The 23,423-nt window shown below is 37.7% G+C and overlaps 1 protein-coding gene across 1 annotated transcript in view; it reads right to left on the bottom strand.

The window, feature by feature from the left end:
* The window catches only part of NHLRC2 (NHL repeat containing 2), a 30,728-nt gene extending 7,550 nt beyond the window's left edge, over nucleotides 1-23,178 (bottom strand). Inside the window, exons 1-10 of the mRNA XM_058810605.1 lie at nucleotides 23,016-23,178; nucleotides 21,025-21,177; nucleotides 18,373-18,828; nucleotides 15,922-16,043; nucleotides 14,700-14,829; nucleotides 4,621-4,720; nucleotides 3,962-4,193; nucleotides 3,387-3,509; nucleotides 2,123-2,332; nucleotides 838-1,060 (exon numbers count right to left, since the gene is read on the bottom strand). Of these exons, the coding sequence (XP_058666588.1) occupies nucleotides 838-1,060; nucleotides 2,123-2,332; nucleotides 3,387-3,509; nucleotides 3,962-4,193; nucleotides 4,621-4,720; nucleotides 14,700-14,829; nucleotides 15,922-16,043; nucleotides 18,373-18,828; nucleotides 21,025-21,177; nucleotides 23,016-23,178 (1,912 nt within the window). The remainder of the gene's footprint in view (nucleotides 1-837; nucleotides 1,061-2,122; nucleotides 2,333-3,386; nucleotides 3,510-3,961; nucleotides 4,194-4,620; nucleotides 4,721-14,699; nucleotides 14,830-15,921; nucleotides 16,044-18,372; nucleotides 18,829-21,024; nucleotides 21,178-23,015) is intronic.
* Between the last annotated feature and the right edge of the window lie 245 nt (nucleotides 23,179-23,423).

Here is a 23,423-nt window from a genome sequence, read left to right as displayed (position 1 = left end):
TAGCACCATGTCTGAAAGCTGCAGAAAACACTAATTCTATCTATAGGACAACAAGGACTTTCCACATGAAACATTGCAGGAAATTTCCTTCCTAATTATTCCAGTTGTGAATTAAAAAAAAAAAAAAAAAAAAAAAAGGAAAGTAATTAAAGTAATTTACAAATGCTTTATCAGTCATTTAAAGATGGAGAGATCCATGACTCTGCATCAGCACTATAGGTGTATATATATACAGTACATCTTATTTAAAAACAATGGAATTGCAGTTTCTCCTATACACTCTTTAAAGGGTATTACAATTTATTCTGATATGCATAAGCAAAAATTCTTAAATTAATAGCTACCATACAATTGCATCAGAGATCTAATAAACCAGGTAAGATACCTGCCATAAATGCATTAAACTGCAGGTAAAATGATGGCATTTCCAAACAGCAGTGTTGGTCTTGTAGCTGGGTTGGTGCAATTTAGCAATGCTCAGGCAGATTGTTAGAATGAAACTTGATTTTCATTTTGTTTAAATATCTGAGAGTATGTGAACTAAAAACCACTGTACACTACATACACCTAACTCATTGCATTGAGCCACAAAATAATGCAGCATGTATTAATCCAAGCAAAAAGCACTCTACCAGGTATTTGGCTCCTTTCAGTCTTTGCACTCCAGCTGTTAAATGCATCAACTCTAAATATCACTTATTGCATCACAAGGTCAAACAGGAACACAGGATGGGGAGGGATGTCTTGACTCATCAGACTGAGCTCCCCTGCACTGCAGGATGTGCTGACACTTCCCATCCTAACCCATCCCACTTCCCACCCTAACCAGGACTTTACCTTCTGCTGTGATAAACCAGGCACTGGGAGCTTCCTCATTCAGTTTGGAATCCAGAGGCAGAGTCAACTTTAATAAAAACTGAATTGTCTGGCCAGGAGCTACAGTCAGGGAAGGAAGTTCAATATTTGGTGCAGATTTAGGCAGTCTTGGCAGGTTTATTTTATCCTTTTGCACAGGCAGGTTATCTGGAACATCACATGCTTCTGGCTTCAGGATAGGCAACTATCAGTAGAAATCAAACAAAATACTTATTTTGATTTTTATTATACTGAAAACAAATGGGCTTTCACAACACAATCACAGTTTCAAAGTAACACCATGGCTATTGACCTAAAACTTTGAGTGTGCAACAATACTATGACAAAACAGAAAAAAAGAACAAAATGTTGTCTTTAGATGAAAAAACCCCTTATTAATCCAAATAAAAGCAATATTTACTATTAAAGCCATAAAAACCACAACTACTTTATAGTATCCCTTAATTTAATTTTTTTACAGCTGGATTACCTTTTTGCTTTAGATAAACTGTAAATGTATTTCCTCCTAATTCTGGTAATAAACTGTACCCTTCAATAATAAAATCCAGGATTTTAACTAATGCACATTGCACAGTAAAATAGAAGAGAACTTCCCAGAAAAGCCACCAACATGTTACATGATATGACAATTTAAACACACATTGGAGACTGTATTATTAAGAAACATATAAGGAAACATTAGGATCATTATGTCATAAATATATGTATATATTAATTTCAAAAAATCATTAAGATACAGTGGCACTGTAAGGTGGACATGAGCACAGATTTGTTTGCTTACAATCAAATAAAGCTGTATTCAATTTTGACAGTGGTTTTGATTTGACAACTTGAAAGCCCTTTATACATCTTGCTTTAAATCACTGACTTCCCAAAATTGTTTCTTATAGTGTAATTTCATGGCTTGGTAATTGATTTCACTTCCTTTTTTACAAAATGCTCATGAAATGCCCTCCATGCTGAAAAACTGGGTGGTACATTTTAATGACGGATGTTTCTGTATTAACCTTTTCTAGAGGGTTGCCACTTTCTGTTTTCATGCAAAAGTTGTCTTTCTGCAGACTGAGGTTTTCAACAACTGTGCTAACAGGCAATGCTAATTTCCTTGATCATCACAAAACATCCTGTAGATACAGCCACTCTACCCAAAGTTAGTCGTCGCATTTTTATCACACTTGCTGAAGTCTGAAATAGTAATTTATAACAAGAAACACCACTACCACTCTGTTTAGTAAGTATTACTTGCCATGGAAAGAATTTTTGTTTCCAAATCCAGCACTTTGATCTGATGATTATTTGTGTCTGCAACATACAGGAGGCGGCCATTTTGTTCCACACACAAACCTCCAGGTTCATTGAAAGCTGACTGGGTAAAGCTGGAGCCAACAACATTGCCTGCTTCTCCTGTGCCTGCCAGGGTAGCACAGTTCTTCATCTTGGGATCCACAACCTTAATCTAAGATCAACAAAGACACAAAGAGCTTCTCTGAGAAAACCCAGCAGGATTCAGATGTTCTGGATTATCTCATGTCCCACATTTCCAGTAGCAAGCACGGCTTTTGGAGTGCCTCAGCTACCAGGTGTCCATCCTAGATGCTGTGTTATCACTCTTTTCCAAGTGACATGTCCCATCTTTTCCTCTCCCTACTCCCTCATGGACTTCACTTCTTCCTTTGGTCTTCATTCAGGGTTCCCTTCCATGATTTTGCATGTTCCTAACCTTCAGCTATAAAAGTATTCTGGATCACTTGTTTTTGTAATGTTTGTTGCCCTTCTAGAAACATTTGTAAAACAGTGAGAGCATAACAAAATTAGCAGGCTAACTTCTAGATTATTTTTCTTCTACAAATAGATGGGGTTTTTTTAAAATTTTATGTTTTATACATGATCTGAAAAAAACCCCATCACTTGCCTTAAAATTTCCATAACCATATAGTATTATACACCTTACTCTTCAAATGAAACAGGTTACTTCTCTTTTAATGCATGTAGTCAGTGTACAGTTAAAAACCTTCTAGACAGGGATGCTTACATAACATCACATAAGAACAATCATGCAAAACAATGTCTCTGAACCCAGAGCTCCATGGAGGTAACCCACAATACTTGTCACAACTTAGGCGGTTTTTTTAAGGGAAAAACAAGTCCTCTTGTCCTCTCAGTTTTATCAAACCTGCAGTATTCCTGAATAAGCCCTTCTAGGCTCTTTTATTGTAGTTCAGCATCTTTGGGAAGGCACACAAAAGTCTTTAGTCTGAACTGTAACTTTAAATTCACCTTCCTCAAGAGACCATCATATCAGCACAGAAGAATGTGACAGCAGAACAATGGTAAAGAGAAGGACCCAGAAGGGAAGGAAGGAAGGAAAGAAAGAGAACCCACAAAGGAACTTGTGTAATTCATTTCCTCAGCTTAACTGGACCAAGTAAAATCTGTCTATGTTACTAAAATAATTCTTTGTAGTAATAAAAATTTCCAAGTCTGTATATAACAAATTACTACACACTTACCTTGTGATTATAGGAATCTGCCACATAAAGCAGCTGTCTTTTCTTGTCCCATGTTACTCCCAAGGGATGCTGCAGCTTTGCATTTATGCCTGCTCCATCCACATCACCAAAAGCAAACAAATTCTGAAAAATTATGTTATTTAATTAATAGATTTGATTATTCAATGTGGACATGAATTTAAATGACTGCAATTAAATGGAAATTTATTGAATTAAAAAAAAAATGAAGACAATTTCAAAACAAAGATACTGAAACCTGGAAGTGTGGGTGCTAACCACAGAAATACAAACTCTCACATCTAAGTTATAAATATGAATCCAGTTGATTTAATGACCACACTATGCTGAATCAAATTGGCTGTTTTAAGAATAAGTGAAGTAATTTCTTATCTAAGGAACAACAGTCTGCACTACAACCTGAGCATCACAACTGCCACACATTTGCATTCCAAGCAGTGAAGTTAAGAAATTGATGGCCACGGAAACTGATTTACCCTCTCACCCCAAAAGTGGTTCCTCCAGGTCAGGCTTGAGGAATATTAGTAGGGCAGTGTGGGGAAGTTTGAGGTGATTACCAATGGGTCTCTCTCTCCTCCTACAAGGTGCTTCACCGCCCCGTCCTTGAGCGAGACGGTTCTCACGGTGCTGCTCTCGCTGTCGGCCACGAACAGGCAGCTCCAGGGCTCCTCTGGGGACAGGCAGAGCCCCGAGGGCTGGGCAAAGCCTGCCTTGTGGGGGTAGGCATTGTTCCTGTTCTCCTCGTTCCCACTGCCAGCAAAGCGAAGGCAGACTCCTTTCTTCAAGTCACTACAGGCAAAGAGCACCCGGTTTCAGTCAGGAGTTTGAAACAGCTCAGACAAGATGCATAAACAGAAGCTACAGAACAGGCACTTGTGAGTTATAAACCAGCTGAAATGCAGCAGTGAGGAATTACTCAATGCCTTTGGGCTTTTTTATCACCTCAGCACATCATTCATTACTAGGTAACTCAGCAAATGCAAGGAAAAATAACATTCAATTACATGAATGGACCTTACCAAGTCATAGCTCTATAGCTGGAGTAGCATCTTTCATTTCATTTAACAGATGTGGGAAAAGGAGGCAGACTTTGAAGCACATAAGCCTTTAAACTAAATTAATTTCAGTTTAATTTGATTATCTCTCTCTTTGAGATTTGAAAGCTGTTTATCAAGACAAGCAGCATTTTCACATTTCTCTTAGTACAGTTGCTTACCTTCCCTTTGGTAGTTTTCCCCCTTCCAACATCAGTACCCATATCTGGTGAATGCCTGCCATTGCTATCCATAACACATCATCTTCCTGCATCCCTGAAACTTTTAGAAAGGGACACAAAACCAGATTTAAAAAAAAAAAAAAACACTTTGGAAATATTTTATAACACAAAGAAATTATCAAACCAACCATTTTTTAAATGGTTGAAATTATCAACCATTCTCCCCCCGTCCCCCTACTCATCTTCCCCATAGGGGAAAAAAGTAAAACACAACCAAAAAAACAGAGCAAGAGAGAGAGAGAGAATGTTTTTCATCTACCAAAACTTGCTACTTTTTCTTCTTTTCTTCTTGCTATTTTATTCCCAGGGGTTTAAACATTGTGGTTTTAATATCCCTACCTGATAAAGGCAATGTTTCAAGTGAGATTTATTTTTTGCAACATTCTACTATTCTGTTTCACATGCTATTTTTGATTCATACCAGCCAAACAAGTACCAAACAAGACAGTATGGTTTTGGGGGATACAATCTTGATTTTTGTTTTTTGTTTTTGTTTTTTTTTTTACTACACTAGTGACAAAATAAGATATTCCCAAAAAACCTCAGGGAGTTGTTAACAAGTTTTGAAAGAAATAACTGTGGCAGTACCATTGTACATAATACATAAATGACATCATGTGTATCATGTACAATTATACACAAAGGACATCATGTTTTAAGCTAAGGGTAAATGATGCTTGCCCTGGAGAGCACCAACTGCAGTTTATTCAAACAGTGAATGTGACCTGGGCATTTCCCAATTTCCCCCTAAGTAACCACCCAATTTCCAAGTTGCTCTCCCTCAGCACATGTAAATGTGGTGTCACAAATGCAAGATGCAGACCTGTGGAACAGTGACCTTCTGATCAAGAAGTGTTCAAGCATGTGTCAAGCATCTATTTTTTATTTCAACTTGAAGTATAAAACTACTATTCAGCAATCCAAACCCATAAATAATGACACAAATCTTGCCCAGATAAGACTTCACAAAGAAAATTATACAAGTGGAAATTGAAGAATATATTTGTACTCTACAGCTTTAAATGTAATCACAGTACAGCAGTAAGAAATGCATCAAGGCAGGTTGTGGAAGACAATGAAAAAACTCCCAACAACCCAAAATCAAAAGAAATTTACTTATCTTAGTCTGTCCTGAAAATCTTAAGGAACAGAAAGTTGACATTCAAAAACTGCATTAAAATGAAGTATTATCTTTTTAACACTGTCTCATGTAGTTATAGACAACATCAACACATTTTTTCTAAATAAACATATTAGGCATTGGAATGACCATCAGTCACTCAACAGAAAAATACCTTCCAATTGCTTTGTATTCACATGAACTTGTAAAGCACTGTGCATCTCAGAGCTGTTCCTGAAAACAATCTCATGGATAATCCCCCACTCAGCCAAAATAGCTTGGAGTTTCAAAATAAAAGCAATGTTATGCAAAATGCCTGCAAGCATTTTTACATCTGACAAGTCAGTCCCAAAAATGAAATTACCACCATTCCTCCAACTGAGATTCTGCCATTCTTCTTCTAATTCTAAATCTTTTCTACACTACAAACCACAAGAGAGGAAAAAAGGCTTTCTTTTTTCTCCAGAATTCATTTCTTTAAACTGTGAGCTCTCTTCAGAACACTGCTGGTATGATTTTAGCAGGGTTTTTCTTCAGCATTTTCTGTTCCTTGCATAAATATACAAGTTCCCAAGACTGCTATCAAAGTAACTTTGGTGACTCTTTTCTGCACCTCCCTGTGGCTCCATGTTTTTACATAAACTAGAGCTTTAAAAACTACAGTCAAACTTGCAAAGTGCCTAAAAGCTTTTTCTGGATCAAAAAAGGTTTGCAAATTGAGTTGCAAAACACACATTTTATAAATTACCAGAAATGCCACCAAAGTTCCAACAATGCCAAAAACACTCCAGTATAAAAAACAAAAACAACACCTCCCTGTCCCCATCAGTTTTTGATTAGATGTCATTTCTAAGAGATTTATATTGAGAAAAGAGATTATGAAATCATTTCACTCCTTCCTATACAGGAACTGCTCAGATTCAGGATTTTCTATTTCCATTATGCATATCTTGCACATTCAGATGTTACTATTCTAAGTACCACAGAATAAAAACTGTTAAAATCACTGGTCTATTCAGAAAGTGGGCTTTTTTATCTTGCTATGCTATGCAATTCATTCTGAGTTATCTCAGAAAGTTCTGTTAATTATTTACTATTCACTTTTTCCACCAATTAATTGAAGGAGTAAGACTTGAACTGAGTGCTGTTGAAAAATCTGTTCCATTCATCTATCCAGTTCTCTAACACCAGACTGAAAACTCTCCTGTGACAGATAGATGTTGAAAAATTGAAAAGACTCCTTACTCTAATTCTTCACCCAGCAAGACAAATGAAATCTGAGAAAAACGTATGAATATTAAATTCAAATTTTACTGGATATGTAAGATTGATAGAGAGAAGATCTCTTCTTCAACTATAAGAATAAGGCAGTAAAAATAAGTAAGAGCTCCATAACTGTCATAAATTTTAACAGAAGTATTTTCTACTGAATGGCTGTTAGAACAAAGAGAATGGATGCAAGCATGGAAACAGCACAGGCTCTTTGGGATCTGGTGAAAAATATGTTAGAGCTTTGATTAAAAAAAATTACACAAACCTAGAAAAATAAAACTAATGCTACACAGCTAAGGTATTTTATCACACAATAGTCCTCTCATGGTTTAATACTTTATGTTCTGACACAAAAGGCAGAAAAACTTTTTCTTTCATGACAGAACAGTTTGAGGACATCACCACTGTTATCCTTGTACAGTTCTCAGAGGAGAATGGGGCCAGGGAGAGCCAGAATGCTAAAATTATGGTAATGCCATCATTATAATAATTCCTTATCATCCATGAATAGAAAGTATTTATTTCTAAAGAATTTATTATAAAATAACATAAGAGAAAAAAGCAATTCTCTTACATTTATTCAATTAAGCACCACATTCCAACTCATCTTGAGCTGTTTTAAAAATGCAGAGTAGTTTCTCCTTATTAGGGTATGTGCTTTCTTATCAGTGCTGTGCCTGTATCCAAGTGAGGTATGGCTTGCAAATGGGAGATCCTTGTGCTACAAACATTCACTACTAGTGACCCACAGCTCTGAGTGCACAAACATTCCCCAGGAGATGATGCCTCAGTCACTGTTCAGCTCCTCAATCTGCCTCTGCTGTGCCTGTGTTAAGAACTCACAGTGCTGGCTGTACACAGGCACATCTTCTAACACAGAACACTGCTGACCATTACTGGTGAGTCAATCTGATGCACAGAAATGACTTTGTTTGGCACCAGGCATGAGCAGTGTCTGTTTGAAGGGATTCCATTCCCAGGACTACCCACACTTTCAGCCTCTCTATCTGGGACTGCATGCTTTCTTCCAGTCTGGGAAATAAAAGCCTGGGAATCAAAGTTACATTTTGTGGCTGGCACCACTGACATTTTCTAAATAGACCAAAGTCTGAAAATATTATTCCTGTCTACTAATTTTATCTTTGAAGAAATAAAAAGAACCAAGGAAGAAGTCTGTTGGTATAATCATCCTCTGCAAATTCAAGGAGCAAAAGAGGCTACACAACACACCCTGCAGCTCACAGATAGGCACATGCACAGTGAATGCACATCTCACCTGCTCTTCAGTCAGTGGAAGTTCAGCAAATTAAATGCAAATGTGACAGAAGAATAGAGAATCAGTGTTTGTCAGTGAGACACAAACAGCAAAGCTCCAAAGGAATGCTTTATCAGTGAAGCCTGGACTTTTTGGATGACTAAAAATCAATTTTCTTCCTTTTTTTTTTTGCTACCTGGCACTCTTTCACATAGCGTTGCATCACACAAATGGTATGACCCTTTATGAAACAAAATGCTTCTGGAATTTTCCTCCTTAGTTAACATACCTTCCCTCTCATTAAGGGAAATCCTTGGATTTAGATACCAAGGGGGTTTCATACCGTGGAGATAATAGGGAGCATAAAATTATGACTGTAATGAAGTACTTTTTTATTTCTTTCCCAGTTTTCTAACTTAGGCCTTTTAACTGTAATGGCAGTTAATTAAATATTTCAAAAAATCCCAAGCAGAAGAGATAGTATTTGCAAACATGAAAGAGATACATCATTGTAACTACAGAAGGAGCTAAGTCGGTTATGTGTTTTACTCATTCCTAATGAAGCACAGCAAGCACACACACTTGAGGGTACCTCAGCACCACAGTCTCCCTCTACTTCCAACACCTGCATTCCATATGCAAAAGCACTTCCAGCCTCAAATGGTAACAGCTAAAAAATGTGTCTCTTGACCCCAGCATGCCTGGCAAAGCCTCTCTAAGACTTGCTAAGAAGTGTATTTTCAGCAGTTCTGCATCTGAAATTAAGAACTAATATGCCAAGTATTCTTTAGAAATCTGATTTGTAGTTTAAGCTTCCTTATTGTGAACATATATTTAATTAATAGAATCAGACTATAGACTGGGGAACAAAGAGAATGAGATCCATCACTCCATGTACAAATACAATACTTTTTTTACAGAAGGCAGCTTCCAGTCATGGACTTCAAAACAATTCCAAGTTTGACACCAGCTAGGATGGCAACTCAGCTAATCCAACTGCTTCTTTTTTACTGCAGAAAGTAATCACTGTCACTATGCATTTTGTCAAGACATGGAGAAGTACAACTTGGAAAAATAGTCTGTCAAACTAAATTGAGTTAGATTACTGTTGAATATTCAGTCACTACTCCCATTATATCCTTACATCAAGACTTCAGCCTCTGTATGTCACAGGCATGTTTGTACCAAAATATTGACATAAGTACCTCATTTCTTAAGTTGTTTATGTAATGAACATGCAAAATACTAATTAATTTTGTTACTATTACTATTCAGCAATACTCATAAACTCAAAATAAGACTGGGTAAGGTCTTGCTTCAGTGCAATCCTGACCTGTAACTTCCTAATTTCTTATTTCTCTAAAGACTTTTTCACCTAAAACAGTTCTTACACAGGAATAAAACCTTCACTTTACTTCACCTCTCTCTTTAATGAAGTTAAGTTTTCTTTGAAATTCCAAGAATCAAAAATAAAAAAATAATGGCTATTTACAAGTAATTTAGGATCCAGTTTGAAATTCCAGGAATCTAAAATAAAAAATAATGGCTAAATCCTACAAGTAATTTAGGATGCAGTTCAACAAGAAAATAAAGACAATGCAGTTTTGTGTCAGTGATGTCTCTTACCATGATTTTCTGTGGAACTAAACTTGTATAATGGCAAAGCCAAATGGGAAATCTTTGAGCTTGTACTTTGCACAGGAAACTGCTAAAGAGATGAGCAGGCCTTTTGCATTCAAAGTAAATCCACATTGCTACATCATGAAGTCATATCACATACATAACATATCTTTGGAAGAATTCTAGCTTTGCTTTGTCCAGGGAAATGATTCCAAATTAAAGTCGGATGATAGCAAAAGCAGCTCTTTTATTTTCAGCTATTACCCAGGAAAATTCCTTCCACAGGACAGTGACAGCCACAGCCTCAATGACAGAATGAGACCAGATTAGAAGGAAAAATGGTGAGATGTAGAAGAAAACATCCCTTCAAGATACAGACAGTTCAGACATAAACACTTCAGGTATGATCTGAGCTCAAGCAGGAAATGCTAATTGCTTACTGCTTAAGTGATTTTTATTTTTTTTTTAACATTATGAAAGAATCACCATGAGTAACACAGGGGAAAAAAAAGTGTTTGCTCTGGAATGCAGTGGTACCAAACAACCCTCTAGCAGAAACACAGAGAAGGATGAAAAATGTCCCACATACTTTTGCCTTTTAAGGGCTATAAAAATTGCACCAGTATGATAAGGTACTGTACTTTCATTTAAATCCTGTCTACATAATACTTTAAATGATGTAAAAAATTCCAATAAATTTACTGAAAGCATGGTCAATACTGTACTTGGGGAGTTTCTATAAATAGATTCCAATCATAAAGTTTAAAACCAGGTTTTGGAATGTGAAACACATGGATGTCACCAAGCACAGGTCATTGTCCTGCTCCTTCCAGCAAGAATGCAGCTATCAAGAACATTTCATGCTCAAATCAACTGTGCATTAAAGTATCACTTGCTTTCAACACCCACTAAATAAAAATAGAAGGGCACAACAGAGAAAGCTAAAAAAGCACACAGTAATTTTGTAATGTATTTTTAAGCTGCTGTCCCTCCCCTTCTACTTCCCACACAATCTATATCAATGCAAATTTCAGCACCAACCTCAGCAAAGCCAGAATTTAATCCATGAAGTTCATTCAAGAATTTTAACAGGAGGGTAAAACACAAGCTCAGTGGCCACAACTAAAGAAATAAAAAAGATGACAAGGAAGAATACACTGTGAATCCTACCATCTGTTTTGTCTCCATTAACTCCCCTGCCTCAAAGGGAGAGATTTGTGCCAAATTTGGTTTAAATGGCGTTTCACACTCGCTTCATCTCTGTCTCAGATTTCAGCATCTGTACAGAACACGGCAACAAAAGCCTACTTAGGAAAATACTATGTGGCTACTTAAAAGAATGCTATATAGCATCAGTTCTGAATATTAACTTATCCACCTCCTCAAAGTTTCTCTCAGTATTTTCCATTTCTCAACCACCTACATATTAAGGTTTTAAAAAAAAATATATTTTTTTCAGTTGGTCAGTACATACTCTAAACTGTATGTAGGAGTAAACTCAAGAACTGTCAGTGATAGAGGAAAAACCTTTCCCCTTGGAGACTTTGAAAAAGGTCAGCATAAGCTGTTTAATACTATCTAGTTTTGTACATAACTTGCTTAAACATTTCAACTTCCTTTTTCTCCTTTCCATGTTCTGGATAGCACAGCTTTGGACACTGAAAGGAAACTCCCAGAAGTATCACTTGTTTAAAAACTATACAAGCCATATTTAAATAAACAACTATAAATCTATCTTCTGAAACTGTAGTTTAAGATGCATAGAACTAAGGAATATGGGAAGGTATGTTATTTCCCACATGACACAGCAGTTAACACAAAAATCAAACTTTTAAAATTTTTAATAATGAACCTACATTTGTTGAAGTGCATGTTAACTCCTACAACTTGCACAGAAAGATATAAGCATATGTAAAAAAAAAGGACACTGCTGTGTGGGTGGAAACGAGCAATTTTTGAAACTCTCATAAATTACTTCATCCATCCAAGTGCCTGAACAGACCCTGGCAGACCAGTTTTCATGTTCTGACAGCAGGGTATAAGCTTGTAGGACAGCACTGAGAGAGGCACAAATGCACTCTATGCTATACTGCAGGGCAGCAGAAGATCCCACAATGCTCAAGCAAGCTGCAACTCAACTTTGCAATTTGCAACTCAACAATGCAACCCTGGCAAACCCTGCTGCATTTCTGACAAACTACTTTGATGTCTGGTAACAAACTTTAATAAGTCACTGCAGCTTATGACAGTAAAAAAGCTTGCTAGACAGGCACTGCAGCCCTGGTTCCTCATACTCTGAGACAGATTCCTGTTAACATTCCATTCAATATAACTCTGCATTTTTACAACTCTCTCCAGCTGTCGTTTTCTAAAGAATTTTAGAATTTACTGCTATTACAGTAATGTATATTTTCCCCCATTTTATCTATTAGGCTTATTATCCTGTAAAAAAATTAATTGATTTAATATCTGCTTAACTGACAGCTTATATTATATTTTGTGGCAATCTAAATAGCAAGCTGACTAGTAGGTTCTAATTGAATATGAAAAAAACTGCATAGGTCTGAATAAAGTGCATTCAGATCTGATTTCTATGCAAATGCTCATTAAAATTCAGCAGTGTTGAACAGTACAGATGACTAATCCTCTACAGGTGACTAACTCAGTAAATACTATGTTCATGTTGATAACAATTATCATATCAATTAACATTTAACAAGCAGAGCTCTCAAAGCTAAAAAAAATATCATCATATATTTAACTACTGACAGAAGCAGAAGACAGCATCATGAAAAATTAAAAGTAAAATTATAGGATACTTTGAATAGTTCTGTTAACCAGCTCAAGTTTCTGAAGCACTGATCAGTTATTAGTCCCCTCTGCTGATCTGTGAAACAGCTCTGCAATAACATCCCACAGGGATCAGCTTTCTGGTTCAAGATCTCTTGAAAATGACACCATCCAGCCACACAAGTCTCCTGGTTCACAAAAGGAAAATCAGATTGTACAAAATTCAGTAAAACTCATGCCTGCATTAGCAGCAGCCCACATGTAGTGAGATTCTCTTTCAGGTGCTTCTCCTTGCCCTTCCAAGTAGGATTCCATATGCTTAACACAGACTATAAGGGTGCTTACCAGACCTTTGAAAAAAAGTGCTTTTTTTTGTACAAGACATGTTAATGGAAGTGTTAAATCTGGAAACACATCCCAGTTGCTCAAGTACCCAAGGCTGCAGGTTGTACTTTGTCTACACTGATAATGTATTTGTATCAGAAGATTCTACCCTATGAGCATTTCTGAAGCAGCTTCATGAACCTGTTGGACCAAGGCCAGAGGAGGCCACAAGGATGATTTGAGAGCTGGAGCAGCACCTCTGCCATGGAGACAGGCTGAAAGAGTTGAGTTGTTCAGAGAAGACTTGGAGAAGACTCTGAAGAGACCTTAGAGCACCTTCCAGTACATAAAGGGGCCAAACAAGAACTGCAGAGGGACTTTTGATAAGGGCATGCAGTGATAGGACAAGGGGAAATGGCTTCAACCTGACAAAGGGCAGATTTACATTAGAAATTAGGAAGAAATTCTTGACTGGGAGGATGGTGAGGAATTGGCACTGGTTGCCCAGGAAAGCTGTGGATGCCCCATCCCTGGAATTGTTCAAGATCAGGCTGGATGAGACTTTGAGCAACCTGGTCTAATGGAAGATGTCCCTGCTGATGGCAGAAGGGCGGGAAAAATGGTCTTTAAAGTCCCCTCTAACCCAAACCATTCTGTGATTCTAGGTTCCCTCACACTTCAGTGTATTTTCCTCCCCCATATCTGACACAAGATTTTAACAAATGCTTCCACGTCAGCAAAATGTTACTAAACCTGAAAAGCACCTCTAATATCAAGATATTAGAGATAAATCATGCTCCTTCCCCACCCCATTCTTCTGCAGATAAAAGAAATTCCAATACTGGAAGTCAATTTTTCATGTCTGAAATACCCACCTAAGGGTTTTATGCCACATCAAAGCATTGTTCTGTCATTGTTCATAAACTGGCATCTGCAACTTCTAAATTAGACTGAAATGCAAACATGAGAAAACTGTGCTTCAACTCCCAGTCAGTAACACTGAAAACATGGCAGCTATGAGATGCCAGGCTCAGGTGTGTGTTAAGTGAATTGGGAAAGAAAGCTACTTAAGTCCTCAGAAGTTGATTCTTGCATCCTATTATACAAAGATTTATTTTACCTCCTGATGCTTGCATGGTTTGTGCTAAGGTATTCCTCTCCTGTCTGACTGACTCTATAGTGATCTTGAGCCTAATGATTTTATAAACAGGAATAAACAGAGGTCCTCAATAAAATTATTTTTACTTCCTAAACTCAAATATTTACAGGTGGTCGGACATGTCTGTGTAGTCAAGGAAAGGAACTTTCAGACAATACTCACTTCCTGTAAAATGTACCTGCTTCTGAAGTGATCCTGGCTTAAGGCACTGGCCTAACACAAGTATCATTATTTCCTTCTGTGTTTGGATCCAGTAACTACATAACTTGACACAAAAGAATTTTTCTTGCATCAAGTAACATTTCAGGATCCAAAGCAGAATTGCAGTTACCATTTGCAATAGAAACTATTGTGTTTTAGACTGAGTTTTACAGTAAATCTTTACTTCTTCTGTCTCAAATTAATACCAAAACAGGAAAACATTTAGTAAACAGTCACAAGTGTAAATATGAGATGTTAAAGCTCAACTGATACAGTACTTGAACTTCCAAAGGTCACATCCCATGGAGAGCTGATGGGCTGCTCTTCTCCTTTTGCTCCACCTTCCTTATCAACACCTTGTACCCCAATGCCTGCTACAGTGGTCACCACCTGCAACTCCAGGTCAATCTGTGGGAAGCAAATTGACACATTAAATGAATGTATGAAATTAACTTGACCAAAGTTACAGATAACTTGAGATACATGTCAAAACCAGAGAAATCCTAACAAATATCAGGCATTTGTTTGGGTTTTTTCAGGGAAATAATTAATTTCACCACAATGCTTGCTGATGGATAGGGAGTATGGAGGTAGGGAAGCAGCAGGCAGGATGAAAAACATGTACATGGAATTCTATTCCATGTGCAACAAAAATTAACACTGCTCTGTCAGCATTTGCTTGACAGCTGTAGAAGAAATCATCACAAATTTCTGGATAAATACTTAGATAAACAATGGATATGGTTTTTAAATTTTAAGTTCATATAGGAATAGGACATAACTCACATACTGTAACAGTATTACCCATTTCCATATAAAATAATCTGTACAAAGGCATCTGAGATGCATTAAGGGTGCACCTCCTCTGATCACAAATGGGATATTGGTGAGGAACCAAGGCCAAGATCTTTTGAGATGCACACAACACTTTAAATAATAAGGCAATATTATATAGCATCACCAAATTTACCTTCTGATTATCCTGAATTTGATCTAACCTAATGTAAGATCCAATTCCTACATGCTAAAACTTTGCAAGTGTTTCATCAGAAAGAAAACACTTGCAGCCAGTTCTGGGCACTTACCTGCATTGGAGAGCCAAGGGAAGTTTGGATATTCACTGCACCATAGCACTACAATAACTGTAGATAAGAATCTGATACTACTGGAAGTGAAACAAAACCAGTTTTTGCTTCCAGTACTAAGAATAGATGTTTCTCAAAACAGGAAAGTAAGAGTGACTAGGAAAAAAAAAACAAACTAAAAGTAAAACCCTGTTATGCTCTAAGGAATAAACCACCTCATCTGCATTTGAAAGGAAGCACAAAAATATATGTAGCCCTTAAAAAACCCTGCACAACAGCATTTCTTTATAAGATAGTGAACCAAATTTCCTTTCTGATGTTATTTGGAGAGTAATTCATATGGTGTAAATTTTCATCTGTGTAGCAGAATACAGTATAAGAGATTAAACTTTTAATTTCCTTATGGAAAATTTACCTTTCTAATTAGGTGATTTTCTGTATCAGCTACATAAATAACATTGTTTTTTATAGCAATTCCTTGTGGGGAGTTGAAAGCTGCCTCTGAAAATCCTCCATCTCTCCTTCCACTGTTTGGACCTATAAATAAAACACAGCAAACTCAAAAGTAATTTTTGAAAAAAGTCACTTTAAAAATAAAGTGCACACATTTAAACCTCTAGGAGAATTACATATTCCAGGAGCTGCTTTCACAGCAGCAACTTATACATTTTATATTATTACTATTTGGTGTAGTCTCATTTTAGTCACTGTGCTATGTAATCAAAACAGCCTGGTGGTGCTATTAAGCTCTGAACTCATTCTGCACAAGTCCTCTGCTTTTTTAAGCTCATATTTTAAAGAGAAGTCTTAATAGGGTTCTAAATTGTTCTAGAGGAGTCCTAAAAGGGCTCTAAATTGCACTAAAAAGCAAAGCAACAATGGAAGACAGAAATAAAAAAAAAAAAAGTTTTTTTTTTTTTATTCTTGACTACATCAAAGCAAGCCAACAGGAAAAAAAATTCCAAAGCTCAACTCCATATCATTGGTTTAGATTTTGGTGTAATCAGAAATGAAACTAGTATTTGATTAGCAACATTTTCTCATTAAGTAAACTAATTAGGGAAAAGATGCTATGGAATTAATTACACAAAAGAACACTAAGAATGATGGAGTGGCATTCTTCTGCACACAACAGCCAGGAAATAGAAAGGAACAGAGCCTGAAGGTAAGCACTGTACTTCAGGAGGCAGCAGTTAAAGTGCATTAGCAGGATGTGTCAGCAGAAGACATTTAGGTATGAGTTATGTGTGTACCATGATTTATGATTCAAATAACAATTTCAACCTTTGTGCATGCCCACATTTATTACTGCTTTATCAACTTCATTACATTATTTTCTGCCCACTGAATCATTTAACTGAGTCACTGAAACACACAAACTTTTACAACCTCCTGTCAGAAATCAATTCAGACCTTATCAGACACACAGGACTGAAGCACTGCTGTGTCAGATTCCTGTCAGATTCCAGCAGCTCCCCTTTAAGTGTGAGGGTGCACATTCCCAGGGAAGGGAACAGCACACAATGCCACAGGAAGGAAGGTACCAGTTTGGAGCTTAGGACACTCCTGAATTCCTGTTTAATGACTGCCCCAGAACACTAAAGGGTAGCTTGTAGGCAGAGACTTATTCTCACATATCAAGCAGAAATTCTCTCATATTTGTTGTAAGAAATTCTATTTGCACATCCTACAGGAGAAAGGTATTTAGACTAATGCCTTAATGATAAATCAGTTTAACTTGGATAAATAGCCTGTCTAGACAATGCAGTGTTACTTCAAATAGCAACAGAATTTTTCCTCCTTTCTTTAAACAGAAGAGTATTTTATAGGATTTGTAGGATCCTGCCCTGGGGCAGGCATTAGTCAATTCCAGACTAAGTAATACAGGACACATCAGCACACAGGTCCTGATCCTGAGACATAAACAAACCATTGTTTTCAATAATCTGAGGATTCAGCTGCTTCCTAAATCTGTCTATTTTGGTTGTCCTAACAGTTACATCCTTGCTGCACTAAGATGTAACTGACCATTTTAATAGGTTTAAAAAAGGAACAATTTCATTTGTGAAACAGTAAAGCATACAAAGTGTGTGCAGATTGTCTTCATTTGCATTGTAAAGAACATTGTTACTTCACAAAAGCAACTATGGATGTTAGTTTTCTAGAGCTGAGGTGTAATTTATAAAATCTGTAACAAATGTAACTAAATTTAAAATATTTTTACTGTTTTCATAACTTATTTATACATTATCATCTCAGATTTGACGAGATGGTCTTTTTATATGTACTAAGGCAACTGCATTCTTAGGTGCCTGTGCACTTCTGGAATGCCACTGTTCTCAGTAATTCTCCTCTGCTTTTGAAACCAGAGGACATCCTAAACAGGAATGTTCTTCCATTGAAAAAACTCAATAACCAAACAAAAAACACACATGAAAAACCTCTTTTCACACCACCACCACAACTCAAAATTAACTTCTATTGGAAAGGGAGGCATTACAATCTGTGGTCTTTTTCCAACCTTGCTGCTTGATGCAGATGTATATCCTGCACACCTAAAACCATCTGCAACTCCTTCACAGGAATACAAAGTGCATTTCTGTAATTCATATTGGACATCACATGAAAACATGAACTTTAGTCAATGAAGCAATGAAAAACAATTAGGCATCTCTGACAACTGCATTATCAGTCTCCCACTGATGGTCTTACACCACATCCCTCCAACTGGAGTCAAAGTGATTTTAGTACAAAACAAAATTCTGGCAATGCTTACAAACTGCCAGGTCCTGTAGGAAAAGAATCAGCAAACAGCCTCTACTCCTAAACTGAAATTGCTATAATAAACTTACAGATATGTCCTTACCTCCAATAGTGTGCAGAATTTGTCCATTTTTCCGAGTAACCAAAATCCTGTGGTGCCCAGTGTCTGCTATGACCAACCTTCCTCCTGAATCATCTACAGTCACTTTGCCAGGAAACAGCAGAGGAGAAGGTGGAAGGGAGTCTCTGTACAGCTTTATTCCAATGCTGTTATCTTTGATTTGTCCTCTTTCCTTGTAGAATTTCAGTGTTATAGAAGTAAATAAGAACAATTTCTCTCTGTGTCCTTCTCCAACAAGAGAGAACAGCATATTCCCACGAGGCCCAAGAATGACCAGGGTTGGCCAGCAGGACACTTCCAGCTCGTGCCACAGTGTTGCATCTGCATCATTTACTACAGGGTGGACAATATTGTACCTCAGAACAGCACTTTTAATGTTATCCACAACTTTTTCATTTGGGAATTTTGCTGAATGGACACCAACAATAACAAGACCATCTGCAGAGAAAAATGAAGTTGTGCCACTGAAATGTATTTAAATATATATAATAATTTAAAAAAAAAGGAAAAAGGAAAAATGAACTACAGTTATGTCATAATCTGACTGCTTCCCAGAAGGAGAGAGGATTTGAACAAACAGAACACAATTACATTATAGGAATATAGATAGTTATGTACAGAAAATACTGAAATTCAGAAATAACTATTAGGTAAAATTACCAAATTTTAGGACCATTATTTCCCCAGCTGGCTGATGTGAATTGTTTTCAGTTCCTGACCCTCTATATACTAAGCTAGAAAATACTTTCAAAATAATTGTGGGTAGGTTGTAGCTGTTCAACTGATACTGAGGGTTTTTTTTAAGATACTTAGGACACCTCTTTGTCTTCTAATTCCTGTATACAACAGGAATGTTTTAGAAAATTCTTCTTCACAGTTAACTAGAAGCCACAAAAATAACACCAAATCTTGGAATTCCAGAATTACCTGGACATATCTGCTTCTGGACAAATAGTTAAAGATATAATGAATAGGCCTCCAAAATCAATACAGTATTCAGTGTTTCAAATAAAAATGGCAGCACTGACAACTATGACAAAATGACAAACAACACTCATGACAAACAAGGTAGGCTTAATATAACAATTTCACAATGAAAAATTAAAAATTCACTATAACTGATACAGTCTTATCAACTCTATTGGAACAGAATGTTGCAGTATCAGACAGCTAAAGTTGTGCAATCTGCTGAAATCTAAAAAGCAGGTCAAATATTTTAACTGCGAAGGGATCAGCACCAGTGCTTGTATCTGTCCTTCAAAAACATCATTTAAGCTAGAAAGAAAATTCTATAGTCAACACCTGAGCAGCACAAGTAAGGTACAACATCCTCTCATGAGGAACACTGCTGTGGAAATGATGGATGCAATGCTCAGAAATAACAATATACACTCCATTTAAAACACTTTCTTTGAAGGATTATAGCAGAGCACAACACTGGATTTATGCCAAGCTATTTCTGAATATTAAAAAGTACTTCCTCTTATAGAAGTAATTTCTGGACTGCTGATAACATGAACTGAATATGCACTGGGGTTTAAAATAACTTTCTGAATGCCACTTGAAATACAGAAATAGCACCAGTGAAGATAGCAGTGAGAGCATATCAGATAAAGATGCTGAGAGACATTCAATCCTATGGAAAGCAGTCTTCACTCTGAAACAGATCTCCTGAACTTCCAGACAATAGAGCCATGGCACATGTGCTATAACATTTATAATGATTTAAGATCACGCTGACATTACAGCCTCCTGTGCCTAAACTTCCCTCTGGTGATCACCCAGCTGAAGTTTCAACATACTCCATGTAAGGGCATTTGAACAAATCAGAAACACCAATGGAGAATCAAACATTTTAATGCTCTTTATTACATATATATTGTATTTAATACAATATTTCGGAACTGAAGGTAACTCTGTTCTTCATCTCCCTGTTCAGCCAATTAAAATATCCCAGATAAGTGAGCAGCTGACACACTCTGTGTAAGACTCCAGCTTATCTCTGACAAGCCATCATGACAAGACACTGCATTCCAAACAGAAATTACCCTTCATTTTTGTTCAGTCAGAGTGAGAGACTGATCTCATTTCAGATGTGACTTTAAAGACCATAATTCCCTCTCTAGAATAAAGGGCTATTAATGGCATACAACATGATGCCAATACCAAAAAAATTCTACATTAAGCTTACAAGTTTTGTTATTCCAGTTCCAATGGAAAAAAAAGTGTTATACATCCTACTCCACCACCTGTCTATATCCACTCTACCACCTTCACTATATTCTTCTCAGAGCTGGTTTCTCAGTGAAGGAAAGAAAGTTACCTTTCTTTGAGCCTGTATTTCACATTCTTGAGTAGCTTTTTGAGAGTCACCTTATTTATAGAGGCATCAGATTTGGGCTTTAAGCACATATCCTGTTTGCCTAACTACACAGACACTTTATTTAACCCATTTAAAAATGTGATGGAAGTACACACAGTCACCTTTTTTAGGCTACTTAAAAGATTAGAAGACATTTTTAGACACCCCTGAAATACAGCCAGCAGTTCAGCAACCAGCAACAAAGTGACTCAGCTCCTCAGCCTGCAACAGTGCCAGGAAATTCTGTTCTGAGCCAGCCAAAGCACTTTTACCTTTATCAGAGTACTGGTGCTCTAAGGCATGGAGGTCAGGCAGCAGGTGCAAGCAATTGATGCAGCAGTAAGTGAAGAAATCCAACACCACAACTTTTCCACAAAGGTCTTTGTGGAGAGAAATAGGACCTTCAGTGTTTAACCATTGCAGATCTGGAATTCAGAGAACAGTGACAGACAGTTAGGGGAAGGGTAGGGAAAGGCACCAACACCACACAATGTTCCTGGTACTTTTAACCTAAACACAAAATTAAAAACAAAAAAGAAAGAAAAAAAAGAGTGTGACATCCCTCATCCTTATGTTCCGCAATTCTTCATAATTAGTAAATGAAAATATTATCAATAAGATTCACTGTCACATGAAAATGTAGTTTGTATTTTTATATTGGCACTTTTTAATTGAAAGAACATGTAAGCCCAGAACAAATTTCACACATTTTAAAACATGATCTACATTATCCAACCCCCAACAATGCCATTTGGGTAACAATCAATTATTTAAAACTCACAAAAAAGCTACTAACAGTTCAAAAGTGTTAAACTCTTAATGATTTTTTCCAGCAGTTCTGTAAAGAACTGATTTTAGAGATTGGAATATTCTTGTGCTTATAATTTTGATCTTGATTTTCAAAGGTATCAATTAATTCTGTCACATGGGAAGAAATACAACTTTTTCAGATTCACGCAACAGTACTCCTGGTCATTTATTTTAAACACTTGACATGAGACATGAAAACATTCTTTCCTCCTCTGATCCCATTACAGGTATCAAGATAAGGAATAAATATCTAGAATGTGGTCTGCCAGTACTATCTCTTAGCTTTTCTGAAAATTATAAAAGGAAAAGACAGTTATGATAAAATGCAAAGCTAACTGGTTTTTGAACTTTCACTTTGACAGCTTCAGAAAATAAACTCTTACAGCTCCAGAAGCTATTCCTACTCAAGTCAGCAGGAGGCTTGTTTTGTGTTTCACTAAGAGGAGGACTGTTCTCTCTCTCTATATATTTATAAACATAAATGGATGCACACACGATTAGCTTTGGTGAGAATCATGAGAATAATTCAAGTATATGCATTACTCCCACAGTGTGGGAGCTTTGCTGTTCACTTTTCAAAAGAAAAGGGTAGTTTATATATTTTACATAATTTCTCCCCTTTTCACTAGAATTAAAATACCTTTTATAGATATGGGGTACTTATTTGAGCTGTTTTTAGAGGAGAAAATAAGCCTTGACAGAACACTGAAACAATAGTAATGGCAAAAGCTAAAATTCAATTTAGGGCCCCAAATCTAGACAGAGAGAGCATTCCTTTTTGCTCCACAGGTTAAAATCTGTAATTCATTCCCATGATCTGTGTGACTTTAACCCTGAAGCTCACCTCCTGAGCTGTCTTGCAGTGTGATGTGAGCTCCCACAGCTGCAGGGAGCCTCTCAAAGGTTACAAACACCCTGAGCAGGACCTGCAAGATCTTACATTTGGATTTCCTCCTTGCCACAGGGAGAGACAGAAATGTGAGAGGGGCAAACCACCGAAGAATGACATCTCCAGCACAGTTTGTATTACCCGGGGCATGAAAATTGGCAAGCGCTAAGGCTAAGTCATGGAGCAGAGAGAGAGCTGGGGAACATCCTCAGGGATGCTCCGGGAAACCAAGCGAGGTCACAGAACGCAGGGAGAGTTAGCAAGGCTCTCACTGTGACCACAGGCGACAGATAGAAATTCACAGCACAGATGGAAACAGATTTAGAAGAGCGCCTTTACAAAACGTGTTTTTTCCAGCCAGTACCACGAAGAGGATGTTTAAAGGGGCTCTTTTGCCTTGCCCTTCGCTCCTGGCGCTCCCAGGAGTGCCCTCTCCTGTATTTCAGGTGTCATTTAACCAGCGGCTCCCGGGGCTGGCCCTGCCCGCCCTCGCAGGCAGCGGCAGCTCCAGGCAAAGCCCTCACGGGGAGAGCCCCCCGGCCCCGCCCGGGCCGCGCCACCCACCTCCGCCGAGCTCGGGCACCGTCAGGTCCCGCTCGCGGCTGTCCATTTTCTTCAGGTACTGGTAGACCAGGTTCTCCTTCTCCTGGGCGGTGTCGGCGTCGAGCAGCGCGTACTCGAGCTGTGTCTGGGCGGGCAGGAGCCCCGCCAGCCCGCCCGCCGCCATCGCCGCACCCGGGCGCTGTTTACCGGCCTGGCGCTTCACCGCCGCACATTCGGCACCGCCCGCGGCGCCGGCGCGGAAAACGGCGACTCAAGAAGAAAATAAAGCACAAAGTACAGACACGTAATAACTCGTCTGTCTTAAAGCCGGAACTCCTCACGTATTCCGTGTTTTTACGTATCCTTGGTTTCCACAGCAGCACATTCCCAGAGGGAGCCCGCGGTGGAGATTCCCGCGCAGCAGATTCA

The sequence above is a fragment of the Ammospiza caudacuta genome, chromosome 9 (genome assembly GCF_027887145.1).
Source record: "Ammospiza caudacuta isolate bAmmCau1 chromosome 9, bAmmCau1.pri, whole genome shotgun sequence".
NCBI classification, from domain to species: Eukaryota; Metazoa; Chordata; class Aves; order Passeriformes; family Passerellidae; genus Ammospiza; species Ammospiza caudacuta.
Note: the sequence above shows the minus strand (reverse complement) of the source record. Positions and strands in the feature narration are given on the sequence as shown.